Source organism: Diabrotica undecimpunctata, chromosome 1, assembly GCF_040954645.1.
Source record: "Diabrotica undecimpunctata isolate CICGRU chromosome 1, icDiaUnde3, whole genome shotgun sequence".
Classification (NCBI taxonomy): Eukaryota; Metazoa; Arthropoda; class Insecta; order Coleoptera; family Chrysomelidae; genus Diabrotica; species Diabrotica undecimpunctata.
The window spans coordinates 45,240,106-45,264,004 of record NC_092803.1 but is presented as its reverse complement, the minus strand read 5'-3'; the positions used below and the strand labels follow the sequence as shown (position 1 = coordinate 45,264,004).

Here is a 23,899-nt window from a genome sequence, read left to right as displayed (position 1 = left end):
AGAGGACAGACAGGAGACAGACACAGAACTACCAAAAATAAGTCGTGTGGAAAGAGGATTTTGATTTTCATTAAGTTTCATCTTTATATATTTGTATTCACAAGTATTACTTTTACTAATATAAAAAGTTAGTACCACTGTTCAATAATAAAAGGTTGAGCCTTGATAATGATGCCCCCAAATTTTCTACAGTCAAATGGGTGAATATTTGGATTTAATTTTGCCAGCTGGTTAAGTGCAATTTCAAAAAATTGGAAAACAGGTGTGATTTTCACAATAAATATGACTTCCTCTAATGATGATGTTATTAAGGCTATTCTTCAATACCAGGAGAGACTGGAAAGATATAAAACTAGTAAAAGTGAAGATAAAGTAAGTATTGCCCATAATTCTAATAAAATGAAGTTTTTATTTAGAATATTAAATAAAGAAAACAAATACCGAACTGTTAATTGAAATTAGAACTTGTATTTGTTTTGTTTTTAAAATTGCCTTGTTATCAGTAAACCCTAATTATTGATAAACATTACAGATACAATATGTATTAGGAAAGCTAAGCAAGCTTCCTATTCGAACATCCCATTTAGAAACCACTGGGGTAGGAAGGACAGTTAATGCTTTGAAAAAGTTTGGGGGAGAGGTTGGAGAAATTGCCAAAGACTTGGTGATATCTTGGAAGGAAATGGTACTGGAAGAAGAGAAAGCTGCTCAAGAAACTTCAATGGGTATGTAATATTAAAAATGTGTATTTACTAACCTAGACTGTTTATTTTCTATTAATTCATCATAATCATCATTCTGGTTTTACAACCCTACATGCACTCTAGCCTCCTCAAGAATTTATCACTAGTTGTCCCTATCCATCGCCTTCCTCCGCCAAGCACATATTCCCATATTTCTCATGTCTTCATCCATGTTATCAAGGAACCTTGTTCTGGGTCTTTCTCTTCATCTCTGACCAATGAGTCTATCAAGGAGCATTTTTCTACCTAGTTCATTTTATTCTATCTGAATTACATGCCATACCCACCTCAGATATCCTATCTTAATATATTTTACCATATTTCTATTAATTCACTTACTAAATTTATTACTGTAAAAAAAGATGTTACCATACCATACAAAAAGAGTGTAGATTTATTTTCTTAAAACATAACTCACTACGTTGCTGATTTTTTGCATTAAGTTCATATATATTACTAATATTCTTATCCATATCCAATAGTCCAATAAGGTGGTAAATAACTATTTTGCCATCATTTTAAATTCTTGGGCCACAATTGTCTGTGTCCACATTTTCTATAGCAAAAACAGAGAATTGGAAAATAAGTGTTATATTAATTAATATAATAACTTTATTATATTATCTCATAACTGTAATAATGTACATTTTTTTTAATATCTGACAGAGACTGAGGAAGATGCAGACTCAAATTATTCAAGTGAAAATGAGAATAAAGACTGCGGAAAAGATGTATCTAAGGAGGCAGTAAGCAGTACATCAGATGGTAATGAAAGTGAAGGGTATGATAGTAAACGAGAAGTTCCTAGTAGGAGTGATACAGAAAAGAAGTCAATTCATGAGAAATATAGAAAGAATGATAGTAGGGACAGTTCTTCTGAGTCATCAGAATCAGAAGAAGAAAAGAATAGTAAATATGATAAACATAGTTCTAGTAAAAGGAGACATTCTTCCGAATCCAGTTCAGATAGGCATAACACTAAAAAAAGTAGTAAAAATAAGGAAACAAGGAAAAGGAGGGATTCTTCAGATTCTGATTCAGATGATAGGCATAGTTCTAAGAAAAGTAGTAAGGATACTAAAAAGAGAAAACATTCCTCAGAATCTAGTTCAGATGATAGGCATAGTTCAAAAAAGAGCAGAAGGGATCCATCACCTAAAATTAGTCATAAGCACAAATCCTCAAAAGATGAACACAAATCCTCAAAAGATGAAAAAGAAAGGAACGATAAGAAAGATAAACACTCATCAAGTAAACATAGGGAGAATTCAGAAAAGAATAAAAGTAGTTCAGAAAAACACAAAGACAGCTCTGAAAAGTCTGAATCAAAGCATAAATCAAAGAAAGATTCTGAAGAAGAAAAGAAGCATAAATCAAAAAAGGAACATGAAGATAATCATTCAAGTAACAAATCAGAAAAACATAAAAAGCCTGAAGAAAGAGAAAATTCACATTTGAATGCTAAATATGATAAAAGTAAAAAACACGAAGAAAAGTCTGATAAACATTCACAATCTAGTCATTCATCTAAACATAGGGATAAAGAATCACCTCATTCTAGTTCTGATAAGAAAAATAGTAAAGAAAAAGATAAAAGGGAAAAAGAAAAAGAAAAATATGAATCTAAAAAGGAAAGAAAAGAGGAAAAGAAACCCAAAGAAATTATTGCAGAACAGAAGAAATCTGAACATAGCAAATCCAAAGAATCCTCTTCATCTTCAAAACATGATAGCACTGAAAAGAAAAATAAGACAAAGAAGGACAAAGAAGTTGTTAAAAAAGTCCCCCAACAAAAAATCATCCATGGCATTGATTCAGAGTCAGGAGCGAGCTTTGCTGAAGCTCTTGGGATGTGTGGTCCTTATGTATCTAGTCCTAAAAAGAAACCTATTGTAGAAAAAAAGAGGGAGAGCAATAGTGTAGACAAGTATGTAGATAGTGATGAATATGAGCCTATTAGTAAACCCAAGGCTATGGCTAAATATGATGATGGAGCTACCACTAGCAGTTCTTCATCAAAAGTGGTAAGTTTGTCCCTTTTATAAAACATAATTTTGATAAATAATACATTTTAAACTAGTTTTCTATCTAAATGTTTATCAAATTTAGTGTGCTTATTCTACTTTTATTTTTGACAAGTCCCTGTACTTATATTTGGTTAGAACACTATGAATTGTGGAAACACCAAAAATGGCTCTAGCATTAGATGCACATCACCCAAATAAAATGCCTTGAATAAAGCAGACAATAAAACTATCTTTAACTTCTAAATCTCTAAAATTTTATTGTCCACATCACATAAATGCATTACTTCATTTTAAATATTTTATAATAAATCGGTCAATGCAAATTAATTGATATTTTACTGATTTGTTGGTAATACAGTATTGTATGTACACAGTTTTTTATATTATCTCCTGACTGGAACTAGATCTGTCAAAAATGATTAGATTAAAGCTATCAAACTTTCATAGTCTTAGCCAGTGATGGTTTACATTTTGAGCATTTTTATTATCTAATTACAAAATAAAGTAACAATGAATAGTGTTAGTCTTATTTTAAAAATTTATTTTATTTTATATGTTTCCTCTTGAGAGGGGGAAATTAAGCAATTGATTAGGCCTTTGCCAAAATTAAAGCAAACTACAATAATTCATAATTCATTGGTAACAATTTTTTTTATTTATAATACTATTAAGTGCTCGTCATAATTGACTAACATACAGTTTTTATCTGATATTTTTTACAAACTAAATACTTATTTAAAAAATCCCCATTGGCACATCTGAGTTATTTCTAAAACACGAGTTTCACAGGCTGGGGTGATATTTTTCAATATGACATTTTCACAAACACTATTGCACTACAACTAATACTATTGTACTAGATCAAACTCCTTCCTTCTCTCAAGCCTTCTGTTGATTGACTAATTGTAAAAGAGCTGTAGCACTTCATTGCTGATATGTAAGTGGAGCCTCTCCTAGTGCTTCTTTGTGAATATTTGACTTTTCAGCATCTTCAGGTGTCTGAAAATCACAATTTCCATAAAACTATGGTGCATCCACTACGCATCTCAGGACTTTGTTTTGAAATTTTTTGATAACATCTACATTAATTTTGGTTTTAGAGTTTTATTTCCAATCTCCCATCTGTTGGTTGATCTTGTTGCAAGAATGCTGAAGTATTTATCTATTTTCTGTATTACTTTTGCTGACTGCTAGTATAGCTGTATCATCAGCTATTTTAATATCTCAGTGTTGAGGTATATCATGTGTACAACAAGTTGAGAACTGATCTCAATACATTATCTTGAGGAACACTAAGTTTAATAACTCTTACTTTAGAATATGCCTCTTCTTGCGTAACCCTACACATTATTCCTTTTAGGTAAGATTGGATAATGTCCACATATTGTATCTGGAGTATTTTTTGTAGCTTTTTAATAAGTTCTGTGTGTCAGACTTTGCCAAATGTCTGGGCAATGTCAAGGAATAAAAGTAAAGTTTTTATGCTTGTTTGTGTTTTTAAGTCATATTTTAGTCAGATTGCTGCATTTACAATATGTGTCAACTGAATTATAGGTTATTATTTAGGTAGTTTTTTTAACTATGTCAACATTTATGAAATGGCATACTGGAGCTTTTTTAGGACTAACTTTTTTTTGTACATGTTTCTTCTGCAACTTCATCAGAAGTTACCAGTTTGATTTGGATTTTGGATGTGGACCTCTTCATCTAAGATTTCATTTTCTTGTAGTTGGAACATTTTTTCTAGATGATTAGCAAAAGTCTCAGCTGTTTGTTGATTATCTCTCATGCATCTGTTGTCCGATGTTCTAATAGAAGGGCAGTGGGCATATTGTTTTTTAAGCTCTCTCATCGCCTTCCAGATGGAATATTCAGTTTCTTTTTCATGTAATAACTCTTATCAAGTATCTATTTATAGATTCGTTTTTGGGTTTTTACATTTCTAGATGTAGCCTTTGAGTACACTGTTTAGTCTGGTTTTATCTTCAGGTGCTTTTCTAGCCTGCCACCTTTTCCACAATATTTTTTTTTTATCAGCAACCATTTCTCTGGTTTCTATGGATTGGATGCTTGTTTGGTTGCCTGAATGAATATCTAAGTGTTTTAATTGCCTCGTGTGATGACTTTATTGTTCAGTTTATTGAGTATATTGCAGTAGTTTCCTTTTTTTATTGTGTTTTGGAGGGCAATATATTGCTACTGTCTGACCAAATTCACTTTGTATTTGAGATACGCACAAAGAGAATGGAGACTATGGAACTCGTAATCGAGAATGGAGACTATGGAACTCGTAAGCGAGACAGGAAACGAATATACACACCGTGCAGGTATTTTACTTGGCGAGACGTTACCAAAATAAAATTCAGAAAATTCGGTTAAAAATGTTTAAATATATGTATCCAAATAGCAAATAAAAAGTGAATTTGTTCAGACTGTACTACTGTAATTTTTTCTGTTTTAGTGTAAAGAGAAATAACAGTTGCTTGCTTTTTTTTTCTTCTTTGACTTCCACTTCCAAATTTAATGTAAGACTCATTCATTGAGTCTCAGAAATCAGGGACACATCTATTTTCGTAAATCCAAGAACACTTTCGATCTTTCCAAGATCGAATTTTGTCTTGTTTTTGTAGGATACCATTGGCATTCCAAGTGGGATTCTAATATAGTTTGGCACATCGTTTGTTTTGTTTGATTTTTATGCGTATTAATTTCTTCTAACTTCTGCAATCGTCGCCGAAGGAATCTAGTTTAGCTATGAGTACTAGTACTAGTTCATTAATGGTACTCTTATTTGAAGGGCTATATTGAGTTATTAGTTGTGTATTTTGTGTTGAAGGCTGTTCGTCTGAGAAGTGTTGCTGTGCATATTTAACTAATTGAGAGTATTGTCCCGCTTCGATTAACATAGGATTCATATTTACTTGCTTATTCTATTGTGCCATTGGTCTCTGTCTGCTAACTTTGTCTATTCTATCTTGGAAAGTCTTAGCCACTTCACATCCTCTATAACTAGATTGGTGTTTGATCAATCAGTTGAATCATCTAGGGTCTTGTTGTACATGATTTAGTTTCAAGTTTTCCTAGGCATTTTGCACATCTTGCTTGCCTATTACTTACAGAAGTTGTGTGTGTGTGTAGCCGAATAGTTGCCAATTCTTACATTGTGGTACGAACTTCCGTTTTCTAGTAGACTTAATTTTAACTCTTAAACCTACTATTGCTTTAATCTCGTAAATTTGTATCTATCTATCTTTTTATTAGTAAACGTTTGCAGAGGGGCAATCGTTTTTTCCATCTTAGGATCTTTTTCTGTCTGAGTAATTCTCTTTCTAATACTTTAGTGGCCGAATTTTAGTGCTTGTTTCTTTAAGTCATCCATTATTGTGACCTGTGAACTGTTTACATTCATAAGAATGCCACTGAATTTTGGAAGAATTTAAATTATTTTAAGCTTTCTTAAAGTCATCCATATTGTTTGTAACAACAATGAGAATTAAAATATAGAAGAATATAACGAATGCCATGAATATAAGAATTTGGGGGTTTCCATGCAGTTTTATAAAACTATTTAGATCAGCAGTACTCATTAAACATAAAAGCGCATCGCAAAATCAAATTTACTCGTATTTTTTAATAATTTGTCAGACACACCAGCCTGTTTTCAAATTCATCCCATCGATATGATATTTTAGAAGAATGTATATGCTGTGAATTTCATTTCCTCCAACATAAGACGAGAACAAAACTTCTATGTGGTAGATTATGAAAGACTTTGATTAACTAATCTTCGTCGAAGCAAGATACAATTCGATGTTGAAGAAATATTTAAACGACCACTTTGCTATTTCGAGTATGTACGTTTAATACGTAGAGAGAGCGAGATGTGCACTTAGGCAGGATATGGTTCTATTAACAGAACTGTAATATATAATGTATATGACATACAGCGTCGAGATGGTTCCTACTAAGGACGAGATAATTGACTGACTGCGGACTACCAGAAGCATTTTAGGTAGATTTTAAACGAGAAGAGATTTTTCTATCTTTTTTTATGACCTCGTAGCTTTGTAAATTAAAAAGCAATAAAATATTTTACAACCGGCTATTAAACCCCTTTATTGAAAATAAAACGATGAGAAATGCAGGTATTTGGTTCGAGTTGTTTTTCATGGCCATGAAAGGAATTTTGACCTAGATTACTGACGAATAAGATTTACACTTCGGGTATTATTTAAATAATATATACAAAAAAGATCTAATCTATATACGCAGGTGTGTAAAAGGATGGATTCAAATTGTTTGTTTTGTACCGATAATGTTGAGTCGGATTGACCCCTCAGATATATTATGTATGTAATATATATTACATATATATAAAAAGTCATTTAACGAAAATTTGGCCTTTTGCGATAAAGTAAATAAATTTACAAAGAAGTATAGTACAGACGCGTATTTAATAAAGAAATATGTTTCCGCCAGACACCGCCCTATGTATGTTGCAGGCTGTAACAGTATAAATAAGAAAATTACTAAGAAGGAAAAAACTGCTACTAGATAGTACTATAACATTCTTCTCTGACTTGTTTAATCATTTGTAAATAGTATTTGTTGTGTTTTTCACACAACCAAAGGTTTCATTTTGAAACCCATTTCTTTCAAAAGTTTTCATAATGTATTTTTCGAGAATTTCGGATAGTGTGTCTTTGATTCCTTTATTTTGGGCTACGGCTATCAAAGTGCCTCAACCTTATCCAGTAATTAAATAATATATTTTTTTAGGTTGTGCCGAGTTTACTGAAAGAACCAGAACCATTGAATATCTCTTTGTCTAGCCTTTTGCCTGAAATTTCCCCGAATTATAAACCCTTAGGTGTATCTTTCGATAATCAACCCAAGCGTATTATATCTGATGATGAAGCGTTAAGTAGAGTGATGATGAATAAGAACCAGAGGTGAGTATTATTTTGTTTGATTACTGAATAATTATTAATATGAAATATGGAGGTTAGACAGAAGATAATCATATAAGAGTATATTGTAAGAGAATGGGAAACAAAGACAATGCCATAGATAAATGGAAAGAGTTACACGCTTAAAAAGAGGGGAAATGTAGCTAAAGGAATGGGGAGGAAGAAAAGAGGATCAAATATAATAAAAAATACTCACTTGTCCTTATTTTTAAAACTTATGGAGACTACAGGATTGTAGTTTAAAAATTTTAATGAATTTTCAATCTACAATTGTTTTGAAATATATGTTTTGATTTATTGTTTAATTTTTCTTAATTTTTAGGACAAAGGTATACTCTGGAAACAAAACAATTGGCAAAGTTGAAAGTTTGTTTCAACTATGTGTTCGAATTCTCCAAGATAATATCGATGGTACGTAATTCAATGTTTAATTAATTACATATATCATATTTATGTGATCTATGTACTCATTTATATTAATTTTTTTTATTTCGGTAGTCAGGTAGTCAGCAGTTTTCTTCTAGGAAAGAACTCCATTTCTTTATTATTAATTTTTCAAGACTTTTGGCAAGAATTGTTATTAAACTACTGGATCTATATGATGTTACGGATTCTAATGGTTTGCCTATTTTACGAATTAAAATAACTTTAACCACTTTCCATTGTGAAGGAAAATATCCTAATCTTAATACCGCGTTGTAGATTTGTGTTAACAACAAGAATGCATTGTGTGGTAACTGACACAAGACAAATTCAGTATTCAGTTCACAATTAGGAGCTTTCTTTTTATTAGTATTAAGTATTGCGTCAATAGTTTCTGTTTTTCTAAAAGGTTTAATAGGCAGAGACATCTGGTATGTGCAGTCCAAATATGCAAAAATGCAGTAAAGGTAGTTTCCAAGTGTTAGAGAAATATATTTGCCCTTTCGTCATCAGTGCGTACCCAACGTCCGTTACTCGTTTTGATAGGTGGTATATGTTGTTGTGGTCGTAACAATCTTCTCGTAGCCTTCCACAGAGTATAATCTGTGGCTTCTAATGGTGATAACCCTCTCAGGTATTTTGCAGTTAATGTATTTTTTAGATCACTTAACATTTTTCAGATCTTTTGAAGCTTCTATAATGGCGTTTTATTACTTTTTTTCTCTACAGTAAAATGCTGAGACGAACGTCACAGAACTAGCGCTACAAGATGGCGTCGTCACAGTTAGCGCCATAGAATAGCGGTTCTTAACATCAGTCCACTATTCTCGACCAATTCGTTTTTAGTCATTATATATTTACTTTAAGCAGGTTTAAATTAAAAACTGCATAAAAAATAACTAACAAAATATAGACATTAAATGAGAAGTAAAAAATTAAAAGAAAAAAGTGGAACAGTAAGCGGTACTGTAGACTATCGTGAAGGTCCATATTATGTTTTCTGTATTTTTAAAATTTAAATAACGTATTTAAAATTAAATAAAGTTAATTATATCATTTATTTATTTTTTATATTTCAAACAAATTCAATAAAATATTGTGATTGCTACTAACGCAACCTGTTAACGTATTAACAAATCATAGGAGTATATGTTGTTTACTTATGATAACCCTGTCAAATCCAGACCAAATATTAATAATAAAATATAAATAAGTATCATTTCATAGAAAATTTAATTATTACATAAACTAAATAGTATGTTTAAAAATAATAATTGTATTTATATGAAATTATTTTAAAACGAGAATTATTATAAACATTTAAATAGATGATTCAATGTTGTTATTAGAGAGTCGATGTTTGACCAGCAAGCGAAAAAGACGTGTTTTAGGCACTCATTTATCGTGCTAGATAGTAATTATTGAAGTAAATTTAAAAGTAATTAAGTAAAAAACTAAGTGAAAGTAATTTGTATACTGAATATTGGAATCGTGAGTAGATAAAATATACTTTTTTCATCTATTTGGATTTAGATATTTAATCAATTAATTTAATTTATCAATTTAAAAGATGTCAGCTACCACAAAATGCATCATACTCAAAAGCAGTTAGTCAACCACGTAGTATCTTAATCCCAAACAGAGATCTAGCTATTCTATTTAACACTCTAGAGAATTGTACAATTAATGACTATCTTGAAGGATTGAGTCAGCATATAGAACCAAAAAATATAATTTTCGCATCCCGTATATCAAACGGTAGAATTAATAATAAGCGAGAAGATTAATAACTCCATCAGTCCACTTAATTCTGTCCAATGCATGTCCAGGCATACATCCTAACTTAATAATGGACGAATTAATAAAACTAGGTTTAAACCCTCTCCCTAAATTTTCATTTCACCTTTTCCAGACAACTTTGTACTACCTGAATCTTTTATCATCGAATTGGAACAAACATCATACCGCATATTTATAGCCCAAAACGAAATAAGTTTCAAATGCAAATTAACTGGACACCAGGCAGCTAATTGTCCAAATATTTCACCTTCTAACCATCCTCACAATGATAGTGCAATGCAAGCAGAAATGAGACAAAATTCATCAATAAATCATACTCAACAAGATAATCTACAAAATACTCCCACAATCTCAAATGCCATTCCTTCCACACTAACTACGCCTTCTCAAACCACATTACACAACTCAGTAAATAGTAGCAATCCGAAATTTATCAATAAACCAAACCCAACAATGCTCACTACAAAATACATATATACATTTGACCACTTCTTCAGTTAACACTACAATCGCAACACGTACATCGTCTGAGTCATCCTCTAATACCCAAAAACATAAATCAACCTCACCCGAAACAAGTCAATACTTACCTCCAAATAAAAATACACATATGAATTCTCACGAACCCCAGATAACTTCGAACAAAGCAACCGGAAAAAGACGCAATCACGCCGTCCGCCGAAGAAAACTTTGCAAAACCTAAGCTTCAATTAAAGAAAAAAACCAAAACTGATGACAAAAACTTAAGAGATGAGATACCAAATCTCCAAACATTACTAGAACCAGTTAGAGAATATGTAGAAAGGGAAAAGCAATTGTTAAGCTTCGATCAAGTAGTGAATCTATTCGAAAATATACAAGGATCAATATAATCAGCGTAACAAAATTTTACTCAGAAGACTCTCATGCACTTATAAAGTTTCTAACGGAATTACATCCATATTACATCGACAAAAGAATGAATACCAAAAGCACCAAATTAATACGAAAACTTGGCAAACACATAGGTTTACTCTCTGAGTGAAAACTTCATTGTCGGAAGAAGATTCCGACTCATCGGTAAATAATTCCACTAAAGAATAATAAGATCGCTGTTGACTTCATGTTTGTTCCATCACATTCAGGTATACAAGAAAATGAAAAAGCAGATGAACTAGCCGGCTTAGCAATCTTTAGCCAGGACACGTTTGAGGCTGGGACACAGTGATTTGACACATAAACGCCTCTTTGAGCGGACTGTGCCGTCAGTGTGTGAGAATTGTCAAGTAACACTCCGTGGAGCATATACTAACTCGGTGCAAAACATATGAAGCAGCAAGAGGGAAGCAGACTATCCCAAATAATATAAAGGAAGCCTTAGGAAAAAACATGAACATTAAAAAACACAATAAGTTATCTTAAGACTCAGGACTGTATCAATTATTGTAATTTTTTCTAACTTTACCTGTATTATATTTTTTAGGTCGCTAATAACCCTTTTGGTTGCAGGGTAAATAAATAAAAAAAAATGTTGTTATTAATCGGATGACATCTATGACTTTTATAAAATTTTGACAATCGTTACGAATCGAATCTTTTAGTAGATTATTCTTTTAATTTTCTACTTCTCATTTAATGTTTATATTTTGTTATGTCGGTGGTCTGAATCCAGATAACTGTTTAATGAGAAGCTGTTACGAAATCGTAAGCAATACCTTGGGACACTCGGGTTGACTACTCGTTTATTATGTGATTCATGTATATTGTTTTCTCCACAGTCGTAATTAGGGCCCTGACTCATTTCCTATAAGTAAAGATTGGCTCCGCACCTTTCGTGGCTGGTCTGGAATCTATAGCGGACCATATTTAGAGGTGTAGGTCTAAGTCAAGAGCAGGTAATTTTACGCCCAGTATAGCTTGTTGCTCGGGTTCGCCAAGTTCCGCCAATCAGCTAACCAGGTTTCAGAACCCTATAGCTTGTACCTGGAAGAAGTTTGGCGCATTTCTAGACTTAAATATTTGCAAATCTATTACATCTTTATGGTTTGGCAAAATCCCTAAAGGTATCGTTTTGTCTGATATTTGGTTCTATGGGGCTTAAAACGGAGAGCCTTGGAAGTAAAATAGTACTTTTCACGCATCCACAGATTATAGACATCGTCTGATTGAGAACAGTGTTTTTTTATAGAAGACATGGAAGTAAAGGAGCTGCAAGAGAACGGCATATTTTCTTTTTCTGATGGAAGTAAAACGGCTCTTGTCATTACGTATAAGACCTGTTCCACACCTAAGACCTGCTTAAGATCTGTTCAAGACCTTTACAGACCTGATAAGAGGCTGCTCTAATGGCGACTAATAGCTTCTGATCAGGTATGGAACAGGTCTTAAACAGGCCTCGAACAGGTCTTGTACAGATCTTGAATAGGTCTTGAAGAGATTTGGAACAAGTCTCATATCTCACGATCAGGCGAGCCGTTGTACTCCACCAGAAAGAAAAACAAAAAATGAGCAGATTGTATCTTCATCGTTCTCTGGCCAGCCCCGTTGTGCATGGAGATCGTTGAACCATGATAAAATATATCATACAGTACTCGGCTACAGAAAAGAGAGGATTCACGGTCGAAGTTCGGAACGTGATGTAGTCTGCTTTTCAGGTCGATGTAGCAAGTTTCTGCAGGATATTTATTCCGGGAATGCAACTTTTGTGTCAAATTGGTCAGGTATTTGTTATACGTAAGAGCAAACGTTTGAACGGATTAGGATTAAAGTAACTTCTAGATGCATCTGATTCTTTAGATAGGTTTAGGTTTTTGTGGTACTTGGGGTTAGTCTCCATTTGTTAATGTACTCTTCAATAAGCAATAACAGATCATTTGGAAGGACATACTAGAGGGCTGACAGGCTGGTGTTTTGGGAAGCTAGGTCATCCTCATATCTGAATTTCCTAGATGCTGAGAGGAATATTCACAAGTATAGGTCTAAAAGAACCAAAACTAATATAGAACCTTGAGTAGGATCATTATTTAATTTATTTAATTCAGTTAATTCAGTTCATTTATTTAATTTAATTTGAAGAATTTATACAGGTGTATGTAGTTAGGGCCTGTACTCGACCGTCACAGCTGCGATTTGGTCTGAAGCCAGCTTGATCCATTGGTATTTTTCCAAGCGCCAACGAGCTTATTATGTTGAATATTATTATTAAGAAGCTTAAAAATAGTGCTAAGGCAACAGTTCTTTAGCTCTGGCGAATCGTATCGTACATGTGCAATTATCCAATGAACAGACTATAATGCAATTGTTGACATTCTATTTCTTAAGATACAAAATAGTAATTTTATTATTAGATTAAATACACAAATGTTTTTTTTCTTTTTTAGCTTTAGAATATACAGGTGGAGTCCCATACATAATCCTCAAACCCATAATGGAGCGCGCTACGCCAGACCAGTTGTTCAACCTGGAGCACCATAATCCATATTTGATAGAAGACACCGATGGGCTATGGAAGTTGCACTGTCAAAAGGATTTCCGCACCAAGAGGCGCGAGGAGATGGAATCGTGGCGGGATATGTACATGCGATGTTTGGACGAAAGGGAAGCGAAACTAAATGCTGTGACGGCGACTATTAAACAGTCGCAGGACAAGTCTATACCAGTCAGGACGACTAAGTTGGCTTATGTGGAAACAGAATATGTCAAGCCTCCCAGGAATGTGGCTCGGAAGCAGGTTAGTGATTATAATCTATGTTCTATTAAAATCTGTAACGTCTTAACAAACGTTTCCATAAACAATATTACAATTTAAAGAGTCGAACTATTTCTTCTGAAGATATTGAAGAAATATATGCTACTATTACAGACTAATGTGTCAACATTTACATACCTGGGTGGTCCCATATGTGCTTAGCCTACAAAAGAAAAACGAAAATTTTGGTAAAGATTTATTTCTCAACATAGTCTCCTTTTCGCTCTATACACTTGAACCAGTGATGCTCAAACTTATTTAACCCGTCTGAAAAATATCTTTTCTCTAGATCTGCTAAGTAGGCTTCCGTGGCAGCGATGGTCTCCTCATTCGACTCAAATTTCTGTTTTGGAAACAGAAAGAAATCGCACGGGGCCAAATTTGGAGAATGCAGTGCATTTTGTAGCCCAATTCGACCAGTTTGGACGTGGCGACGGCGGCGGTGTGAGCCGGTGCGTTGTTATAGTGGACGAGCACTTTTCTTTGCTAAATGTGGCCGTTTTTTTCTGCCTTTTTTTGAATAATTCGACATAGTTCCTGTACCCGTTTTGGCCTTCCCCATATAGTCGGTGTGGATCACATTTTCTGACTGATGAAAAACGGTGGGTATCACCTTTCCACCGTTTCGACTGTTCCCTAGTATCTGGTGTGTACCTTCGGATTACGCTTAAAATTTTATGAAAAATATGAGATGCCGACTATCTCAGGTTTCCAGCGTGCCTTCAATCAGCGGTCTACCAATAAGGGATCGTGAATTGTTGTCACGTGATTCTCCGTGGTAGCCGTTTTCGGGGCACCATTCGGGGCTCTTTCTTAATTTTTCTAAAATCCGCGGAAACGCTTCCACACGCGGTCAAAACAAAACAACGTGTCAGATATGGCTGAAATTTTGACTTAGCCGTCTACGAGAATGTATTCTCTCTACCTTATGGCGCTACAGTCCAAGTCGGGCCCTGGCCTCCCTCAGAATCATCCTCCAAGCATCCCTTTCCTTGGCTGCTTTCGTTCAGGTATCCACCCTCAATATCTCTTTAGTATCGGACCTTACTTCGTCTACGTCCCGCCATAGTTCCACTACTGTTATTATCCATTCTTATAAGGTAACCTGTCCAGCGCAATCTTTGTAATTTTGCATAATTTGCTATAGAGGGGTTTGTGTAATATTGGTATATCTCGTGGTTGAACCTTATTCTCTACATACTATTGTCGCAAATGGGTTCCAATATCTTTCTATCATGATCTATCTACGAGAACATACTACATGGAAGTAAATTTCTCTTACAATGGCGGCGCCATCGGGCAATGAGGCCAAGTACTTAGCAGTTGCTATTGTGTAGTGACTACAGTCGTTTGAGTAAAATAACTCATAGTTTTTAAGGAATAGGTATGATTACTTTTAGCAAGTATTATCATGTTTATGTTCTGGATTTGTTGCATTTTAACACATTTTGGTGAATGAGCATCACGAGACCCTATATCTTACTGCTAATCCATCGGATGACTCGCCTCTCCCGTTAATTTCAATTTAAAGCGAAAGATCTATTTTGCATTTTATATTAATACTTTTGAAAATTTTTTCTAGTGCGGCTTCACAATTTAAATAGGTACCTTAGATGGGAACTTTTTTACATTGGAGAGTTTTCTACAGCTTGCGCCGTTTCTCGCATCCTAATTTTCAGCGTTTTATGTCGGAACAATCTTCAGTTTGCAAATCTTGGTCTACCTTGTTTGGGTTCTAGTGGGAGGAGTCCATCTTTTTTTGGACATCTGTTTTCAGGCATTCTCTGCAGATGTCCATACCAGTTTAGTCTTTTGGCTTCAATAGTGTCTAGTATATCTAGATCAATTTCCATTTCTTTTCGAATATCGTCGGTCCTTATCCTATCAAGTCTAGTAAGCCGGTAACATTGTCTCCATTTGTTCCTTTGATTTATTTCCTAGAGTTCAGCGCTGGACAGCCAATACTTTCTATTATTGTGTTATAAATTCTTCTTTTATTTTCTTTTATTTTATTACTCCACAATAGTCTATGCCCCTGCCTAGAAGGCGATCTTGTTTAGACAATTCTGAAATATATTTCTTCGTTATTTCCTGCTTGGAAATAAATAAATATTTTGACTCCCAAGTATTTGAAGATTTCAGTTGATCTTATAGTTATCATTTCAATATGTAGACATTCTGGTATTCCCTGCAACTTAGTACTCGGTTTTTTGTATATTTATTGTAGATAAGAATGGCAACATTCTATAGTAACATTATCGGTCACACCCTGGATTTATATTTGCCGCTGTACATAATATGCCAAGTTAAACGATTAACTCCTTTATATGCTATAATCGCTTTTTAACTATCCATAGCAGTTTTTTTACATGATATATATATATATATATATATATATATATATATATATATATATATATATATATTTATATGAATGATATTTTGTTATTTTAGGCTAAAAATGGCACAGTTAATACAGATAGAAAGGTTTTACCTAGCCAAAAAGTCACAGCATTAGCTAAATCCGGTGAAGCTGAGAAGATAGCAGTTCCAGATCCCGGAAAAAGAGCCTCAGACCGATCCGGTTCAAGTAAGTTTCGATTATATGTATCCTATAGTCCTATAGAGTAATCATCAAACAATGAATATAAACTTTCACATTCTATATAACATCAATTATTTATCAGGAAAGATAAGCCATCCAATAGAACAATTTTGGTCATTGGTATATCGAAAGGTTTATGAAAACGTAAATCGCAGAACTAATGACAATTGAGGGAACGAATTTTTAGTAACATTTGTAACGATATAATTTGCCTACCACATTGGGTATCACTTATAGCTGGAGATAGGGTAAGCAAACAAACCGAAACGTTTGCCAACGGCCACTCTTGTTTTGGTTGGAGAGCTGGGTCGTAAGTAAGTGCATACAGGAGGGACTGGAAGGTGTAACTACAAAGAGAGAAATCAAAAAAATACTTACATAGATTTCCTGGGCAACACACACAAGAAGGTTCCTAAACTGTTTGAAATGGACGCCGTTTAAAAGAATCCTCTTGCTGGATGGAAAGAAAGGCTTTTCTATCCTGGTATCACTGGCTGGTGTATTTCCTTTAAGAAAGTTTTTGGGATTGGAATTGAATCAAAAACACTGCAAACAACACAAAACTGTGTCCTCACACAAACTGCAAATAGTCTGGAGTGACCATAGAACATAAAAATGGACAAATCTTGGGAAGTTGGACACTGATTCGGGCTTCGGATTATCTTGGATGACAACAAACTGCAATCTTCAAAACTCGACTACTCAATTCTTTCTTAAAACCATGTGAACCTCTCAAAGCGTTGTAAACGCCGTCTTACAAATCCCTCATAAAGGTACAGCATAAACAATCGGTGATTAACTCAACAAAAACTGCCAAATAGCATTTTGAGTTCAAATTCACCTCTCAACTTAAAAAAAATTGTTGGCTTTGAAGACTACACGCCGAAAACTATCTCTTTCAAGTCCAAGTCTCCTCTCCTGATTGCTCACTAAACTTCACTTTACATTACTGAATTCCCGATAACAAAAAACGAATAACGAAAAACCATTACGAATTTAAAAAAGAAAAATTTGGACTAAACAATGACCTAAACGCTTTGGCGTTCCATCGTAGAGTGACATCATTATCTTCCCGCATCACTTTTCCACCAACCTAAGTGGATATTTACTTGACGCGCAATATTAGGCAGAATCAATTCAAAAGAAATACCCATCTGTGTTATATACAGACCAGAAATGTTTATATTATCAATCTCAGCGACGCAAAAGGATTGAGAATATTTTTCGGTGTTTTAACACATACGAGGGTAAATAGAAATGTTACAAATTTAGAAAATGTTTCTGGAAATACTCCAAAGGAAAATGTGATTCTTGGCCAAATTGCGTTTCATCAAAAACCACCAGTTTTGTATATTAGTTTCCTTGTTGTCAATAGCTGTAATATTAACCATTTATCTTTAAGTTTGAATACAGTTTCTTTATTTTGTTTTAGGTGGCAGTGTCAGTGCAGCAGCAATGAAACCCAAGAAAGCTCCACTCATGGCAAAAACTATATCATACCTAAAGAACAGGTTCAAACGATGATATCTTTCAAACAGTCATTTATTTAGAGAAAACTTAATTATGCCTTTCTTTTTAGCCATAACGAATATACACTGGTCAAAAACAAACTATTATATTTGTGGATAATTATTTTTTCATACAATATGCTCTACATAAAATAACTATTTTATGTACAATGTTTGTAACACCAAAACTATGGAACATAAGATCTTAATTTAATCTAATCTATATAAAGTTTTAAAATGTATCTGTCGTTTAGTCATCCAAACAGTCTCTACTGAGTAGCAGATTGAGCTTATTAGATACATCTATATTTGTGACACTGTCTGATACTGTTCATAACCTCCCCCCGCCCCCCCGCTTCGTCGTTTATGCTCGCTTAACCGAATCTGTTCGATTCTCGTTGAGCTTCATCGCGGTTTTTATTAGTTTGTTCCTGGTCCCACAAGAGTTTAGGGAATATATGATCACGTCCGGTAGATCTCCGCATGCTGTGTGAAAGCTAATTAAATGTGGGTATCATGTCGTATCCAAAATCGAACTGTCATTAGCTTTCACTCGGTTGTGCTCAATTCACAGAAATAACGACCATGCCAAGCATAACAATCACGTCAATTACGACGTCTGACGACACTCTGAAGGAAATATTAACAATTCACTAAATGAATGCGAATTCACATGAAGTCACTGAATTAATGTCGAGCTACCGATTGTTTCGCCGATTGTAGTCTGGTAACTCGAGGCGAAAATACGTAATTTCACGCAACTCACTATAATTGGCGTTTTGTATATATTATAATGATCCAAATCTGCACTTTCAGCTGACCATCATACATGTAGAAAATTTTTAAGTTATTTAGTCTTGCAAAACTCTAGCAAAGAACTGCGTACTTTATCTGAAATGACTCTTTTGTATATCTTCATTAGGATTTAAATCTGCAGTAGCAGTTGGCTGTTGCATGTTTTGAATAATTCCCTTTACTAAATGATGATAATTTTTTGGGTGCATAGCTTTATAGCTATAGGATTTAAAGCTTCGTAAATAAAACTTCCTTATTTGAAGAGTTTTTTTAATAAATGCTGTCAAAACATATGTAATTAGGTTTGTACAAAATCAACAAACACGGTCAACTACATATAGACTGGAACATTACTGTGGCAACTCTGTCAGCCTGTCAAATATAGGGCATATTTTTAGTGCAATAGTAATTCATTTTTATTCAAATATTATTTGTATTAGTGTTTGATATTTATATTTTACAAATATATTTCAAATTCTTAGAAATTAATATTTGTAACATATGAACTATGTTGGTCATTTGTAAAGTAAACTTTGATCGGACAGTTAAATTACCCTTATTTAAAATATCAAAATAACTTTGTTCTTCTGATTCGTTTATAGTCTTTATACAATCTAATAAGCATGAAATGTTTATTTGAAACTTTATTGCTGACTAGACACTAAGTTATAGCAGAAAATAATATTTCCTGAGGTACTCTCATTAAATCATTACCTACAACGTTTATAAATTGTTTAATATCTATTTTATCATAATTTTCTTTATAAATTGGCAACTGCTCTATTTGAGAAATATTTAGTTCAATTTGACCATACCGTGAAGAATATAAATTCCCTTATTATTTTTTATGACTCATAAATTTGCCTTATATAAAACTTATTGTAAAAATTTCCACCTATAACTGAATATAATTGCCAAGCCGATATTCAATATTATCAGCTTGGACATTTCCTATAAGTAAATATTTGCAGAGAATTTTTGTAGCAATATTTAATTATCATAATAATTCCAAAACGTGAGTGTCATTAGATGAAGAATAATTTTGATCTCCAAAAGATCTTATTGAACCAAATTTAACATTTTTCTAAAAATCGTATTAAATACGAACAAATTTTGTTCGTCATTTAACTTTTCTTGATGTCACTTTTACTTTACTAGATGCGAACATAGCTGATACTTAAAATGTTCACGAAAACTACAAAAATTCTCTCATTGACTCCATTGATCTTGTTGTTCTTGACATTAATAAATAATTCCCTTCTAAGTAATGCTATTTCCTTTAGTAGAGTCTTTCTGTTTTGTTAAATATTTACAGAAAAATATACCCAGAGTATATTTGTGGTAAAACAGTTTCTTTAAGGACAGACCTATTTCTGAGATTTGTTCTAATAGCCAACATTAGAAAAAGTTTAAAAAATTCACAGCGTGATGTCACAATAATATAATAACTTTTGAATGTACTAAATGACAGATGATAGAAAAGAAAATAAAGCTTATCACATACTACGAATTTCAACGAATTAATGTTGTAAATTTCTAGGCAGTTAATAAGTGTTAAGTTTTTTCACTGATCAGTGTATATTCGTAACGTAATTTTTAGACAACGGTGTTTGGAGTAGCGTGTTGTGACTTATTCATTTTGTACATATTTGTAGAAATCATAAAGCATGGTCTATAGTATTTTGCAAATTTAAAAAAAAGCACTGAAGTTGTTGAAATTTTATGATTGTAACACGTGTCTCGAAGGTTATTTTGGGTGTTTTGAGCATAGACATATAATACAAATCGAATGAGCGCTGCAACACAGTCCCGTTCCCCAGTGCGACAGAGAAAACTGACGCAAATCAGTCCCTGCCTCTCTGTGTAATGGATCGGGTTTATCGACTACGTGACCTAAATGAGGATAGGAATAGGAAGGTCTGCAGGTGCTGCTTTGAGTCGGTTTCCTCTGACGCCCTGTGGGACCGGTTCTATATTGCAGCGTTCAGTCTATTTGTATTATGTGTCTATGGGTTAGGGTAATTTAATTATATTGACAAGTTAAGGGAAATGAGGAATTGTTGGCAAGTCTATTATACATTCGTTTATTATGAAATTTCTCGCCTCAAGACTTCCAATGGTAGCATTTTTAAAAATTTTTAACTGTTTTGGCGGTTATGCTATACTCTAGCGTAGTGTTCCGATGTTTTTGTATTGTTTCTCATCATATTTTTGAAGTAAATCGTTGATATAGTTCTGTAGCAAATAATCTCGATTGATTGCTGGAATAATCCAGTGGTTGTTGTTTAATTTTCTGACCTATAGCAAATCACAACTTCTTTGTAAAGTCCGTTCGAGAATAGCTGTAATATTTTTGGCAACATCATTTGATTTTCTGATCCACACATCACTATAAGAAAATGGTGCTACAAGATCGAAAAGCAGAAATAAGATCTAGAATGTTTATAAAAATATAATTATTTTCGGAATATTCGAAATATGGTTTAATCTTCACCTAGAGGGTTGTAGGAAAAGTATGTTAGAAGCATTGAAAACCAGTAATAGTGTCTAAAATTATAGTTTACAACTCTAATCACGGAAAATAAACTTTGAGACATTAAATTATTCAAAATGGTTTGTTTTGACGTATGAAATTCGCAATATTTGCATTTTATCGTTTTTAAATTATTTACGTATCGATTCTAAATTTGAAAATTTACAGTGTGTATGATATTTTACACATGTTTGCCTTTAGTAACTTATTAAACTCAATTCTCAACCACATCGTTCAGTGGTTCACCATTATTTTCAAGTTTGTTCATATTGTTTGCCTGCTGGCATGTAATTTTTTAAAAGTATTTGTTGTTAATTAAAATATACCGAGGTAATGGTCAATAAACTATGTTTAGTTCGTTTTACTTTCAATTAAGTGAAATGGTCATTCAAAAATGATAAATTTACTATGTATTCGAATAAATTATTTCAAGCTGTATATGTTATCTTAATTGAATCGGTTATTGCGAAAGACCACAACTCAAAAAAAGTAAATTTTACATGAGAGTAATTCGAGAGAGTAACGTATTATTCGGGTATTAGTTGGAATATCAATTAATTATTGTTTGAGCAGTCTCTAATTGTGATACGTGTGCAAATTTTGATAACCAGAACATAAAAAAATCAGGTGTGCTGTGAGAAAAAAAATGGTTTTGGAGTTATGTCTTTTTTCAAATACCTGTGATTTTATAAATAATTAATATGATTAATAAAGCTCCAGAGTTATTAATGGAATAATATATTACTTGAGAAAACATGTTTAGAAGTTCAAAGATTTGTAGTTAGTAGATTAGTAATCCTCTTCTGGTGGCTTATCGGCAGTGGTAGTAGGCCATAACATCAACTCGTTATAAAAAAATATTTTGTCGTCTGGTTTCCGCACAAGTTTTTTCACATTATTAATTTTTTTGTAATTAATAGAGATTTTTCTTGTCTGAGCAGGCCTTGTTGGTAGATTAGAACTTAAAACAAACTCTATCCCCTTCTCTAATCCCATCCCTAATCCCTAATCCCCCCTCTATCTAAGCCCATCAATAAACGGACGTATGTTACCCCAGGTTTGTTGAAATGATGGATTTGACCGTTACTTGATAGAAATTCATTTTATCTAACAATAAAACACTGAAAACTTTTGTTTTCATTACTTCCACAAAATTTATTATACTTTGTTATCACTACAGCTGTTTCGGCAGGGTGCCTTTCTCAAGTGATTTATTTTTGGTATGCGTTTTCACTTTTACACAGTATGTGTTTACAAAAGTGTACCAAAAATAGATCACTTGAGAAGGGCACTCTGCCGAGACAGCTGAAACAAAAGTTTTCAGTGTTTTATTGTTAGATTTGTTGCAATCGTATTCGAACTCATTATACTGAGAAATTTGAAAAGTCGTTTTTTGATTTTTGCTTTTTTCCATATGAGTCGAAGGACAATATGGTTTTCTTGTAGTAATTGGGCTATCAACTCTTAAAGTCTAAAATGTTCTCATTTCTGCCCTCTGCATCGCAAAGAGACTTTTTTAAAATAAATTTTTTTATTAGGTCGTAATATTCTTCAGGAAGGAAAATTTGGTAATACTTACGAATAAGCTTTTTGCTCCACCATAATCTCTGTCGCGTAAAAATAATGAGTGCCCTTTTATTGGAAAGTGGTGGACAATTTTTCTGTGAGGATGCGAGGGCTTAAAGAAAACGAATTGCCGTGTGATTCTTATTTTGACCTACACAACCATTTAATAATATATGAACATCTTTTACATACTCAGAGCACTCATTCTCAAAATAATCTTTCAAAAGTATGTATACTTCATTGGGTCCTATGGGAGCCTCACCCTCACGATAAGAGAAAAATTTAGCTTCTCCTGTTTGTAGTAAAAGACTTTTCCTTTAAGTATTTTTAGGTATTTATCTGTTTTCGGGTATTATTATGTCATTTTTGATTTCTTAGATTATAACTTTTATACTTTTTATAATGTTTTCGTGGATTTTCTCGTTTATATCGTTGTTTTAGAGGGTTTTTAAAGATTAGATATACCCATGTAGAACCGAAATAAATATCTCATGCAAAACGCAAGTCTACAATCATCATCGCCCGAGAGATTTTGAGAATTTAGCTTTGCGAAATTTAATCAATAAATATTTTTCGGCTTGGAGGCTCAGTAAACTGGCAAATTCATTTAAAATCGAGTTGTTTACAACCTTCAATGTTTGAGCTACCTGCTAACCAGATAGAGGAATATTTAAAATACTTAAATAGCAATATAAAATCAAAAGCGAATCTGCGGCTTTGAATTGGCATTCGCCTATTGTGAATTATTAATTATTATTAATTTATGAATAATATTATCAGCCTCGGTATATTTTTTTTAATCTTGTTGGGAAATTTTATTAGTTTATTTGTTATTTTAAATGTGATTTTGAAATGCAAAGATAACAGAAAACTTGATACCATATATGTAAATTAGGAAACTTAAATATAATTAGTATTTATTTTTAATCTGTGTTTTTTTAACATTTAATAATACCTGAAAACCCGTTGCAAAAGAAGTAAATAAACTTAATTCAAACAAATCAGTATTAATTATAACAAATGTTATAATCTCAATTATAAAAAATACAAAGAAAGAACAGAAGATTACCAAAATGCCTTTGACAACTTTAAACATGAACTATTGATACTAGACAAGGCAATAAAGCAATAATCCTACCAAATTTTTGTAGTAGCATGGATCTCGATGAAACTTTTTGCATTCGATGCGTATGACTTGTGTA

General features: G+C 33.0%; 1 protein-coding gene across 1 annotated transcript; it reads left to right on the top strand.

The window, feature by feature from the left end:
* On the top strand, window positions 1-23,624 carry EloA (transcription elongation factor elongin A). The gene is made up of 8 exons (XM_072541910.1): window positions 1-372; window positions 533-725; window positions 1,410-2,767; window positions 7,550-7,722; window positions 8,063-8,151; window positions 13,323-13,672; window positions 16,145-16,280; window positions 17,728-23,624. The coding sequence occupies exons 1-8, from the start codon at window positions 283-285 to the stop codon at window positions 17,817-17,819; spliced, it is 2,481 nt and encodes an 826-aa protein (XP_072398011.1). The 5' UTR covers window positions 1-282; the 3' UTR covers window positions 17,820-23,624.
* Window positions 23,625-23,899: the final 275 nt, after the last annotated feature.

What these genes read in the sequence shown, in the direction of transcription:
- EloA (XM_072541910.1), top strand. Translation starts at nt 283, where the DNA reads ATGACTTCCTCTAATGATGATGTTATTAAGGCTATTCTTCAATACCAG. An exon ending in TGCTCAAGAAACTTCAATGG is followed by an intron (nt 726 to 1,409) that starts GTATGTAATATT and finishes AATATCTGACAG; the next exon opens with AGACTGAGGAAGATGCAGAC. An exon ending in TCTCCAAGATAATATCGATG is followed by an intron (nt 8,152 to 13,322) that starts GTACGTAATTCA and finishes TTTCTTTTTTAG; the next exon opens with CTTTAGAATATACAGGTGGA.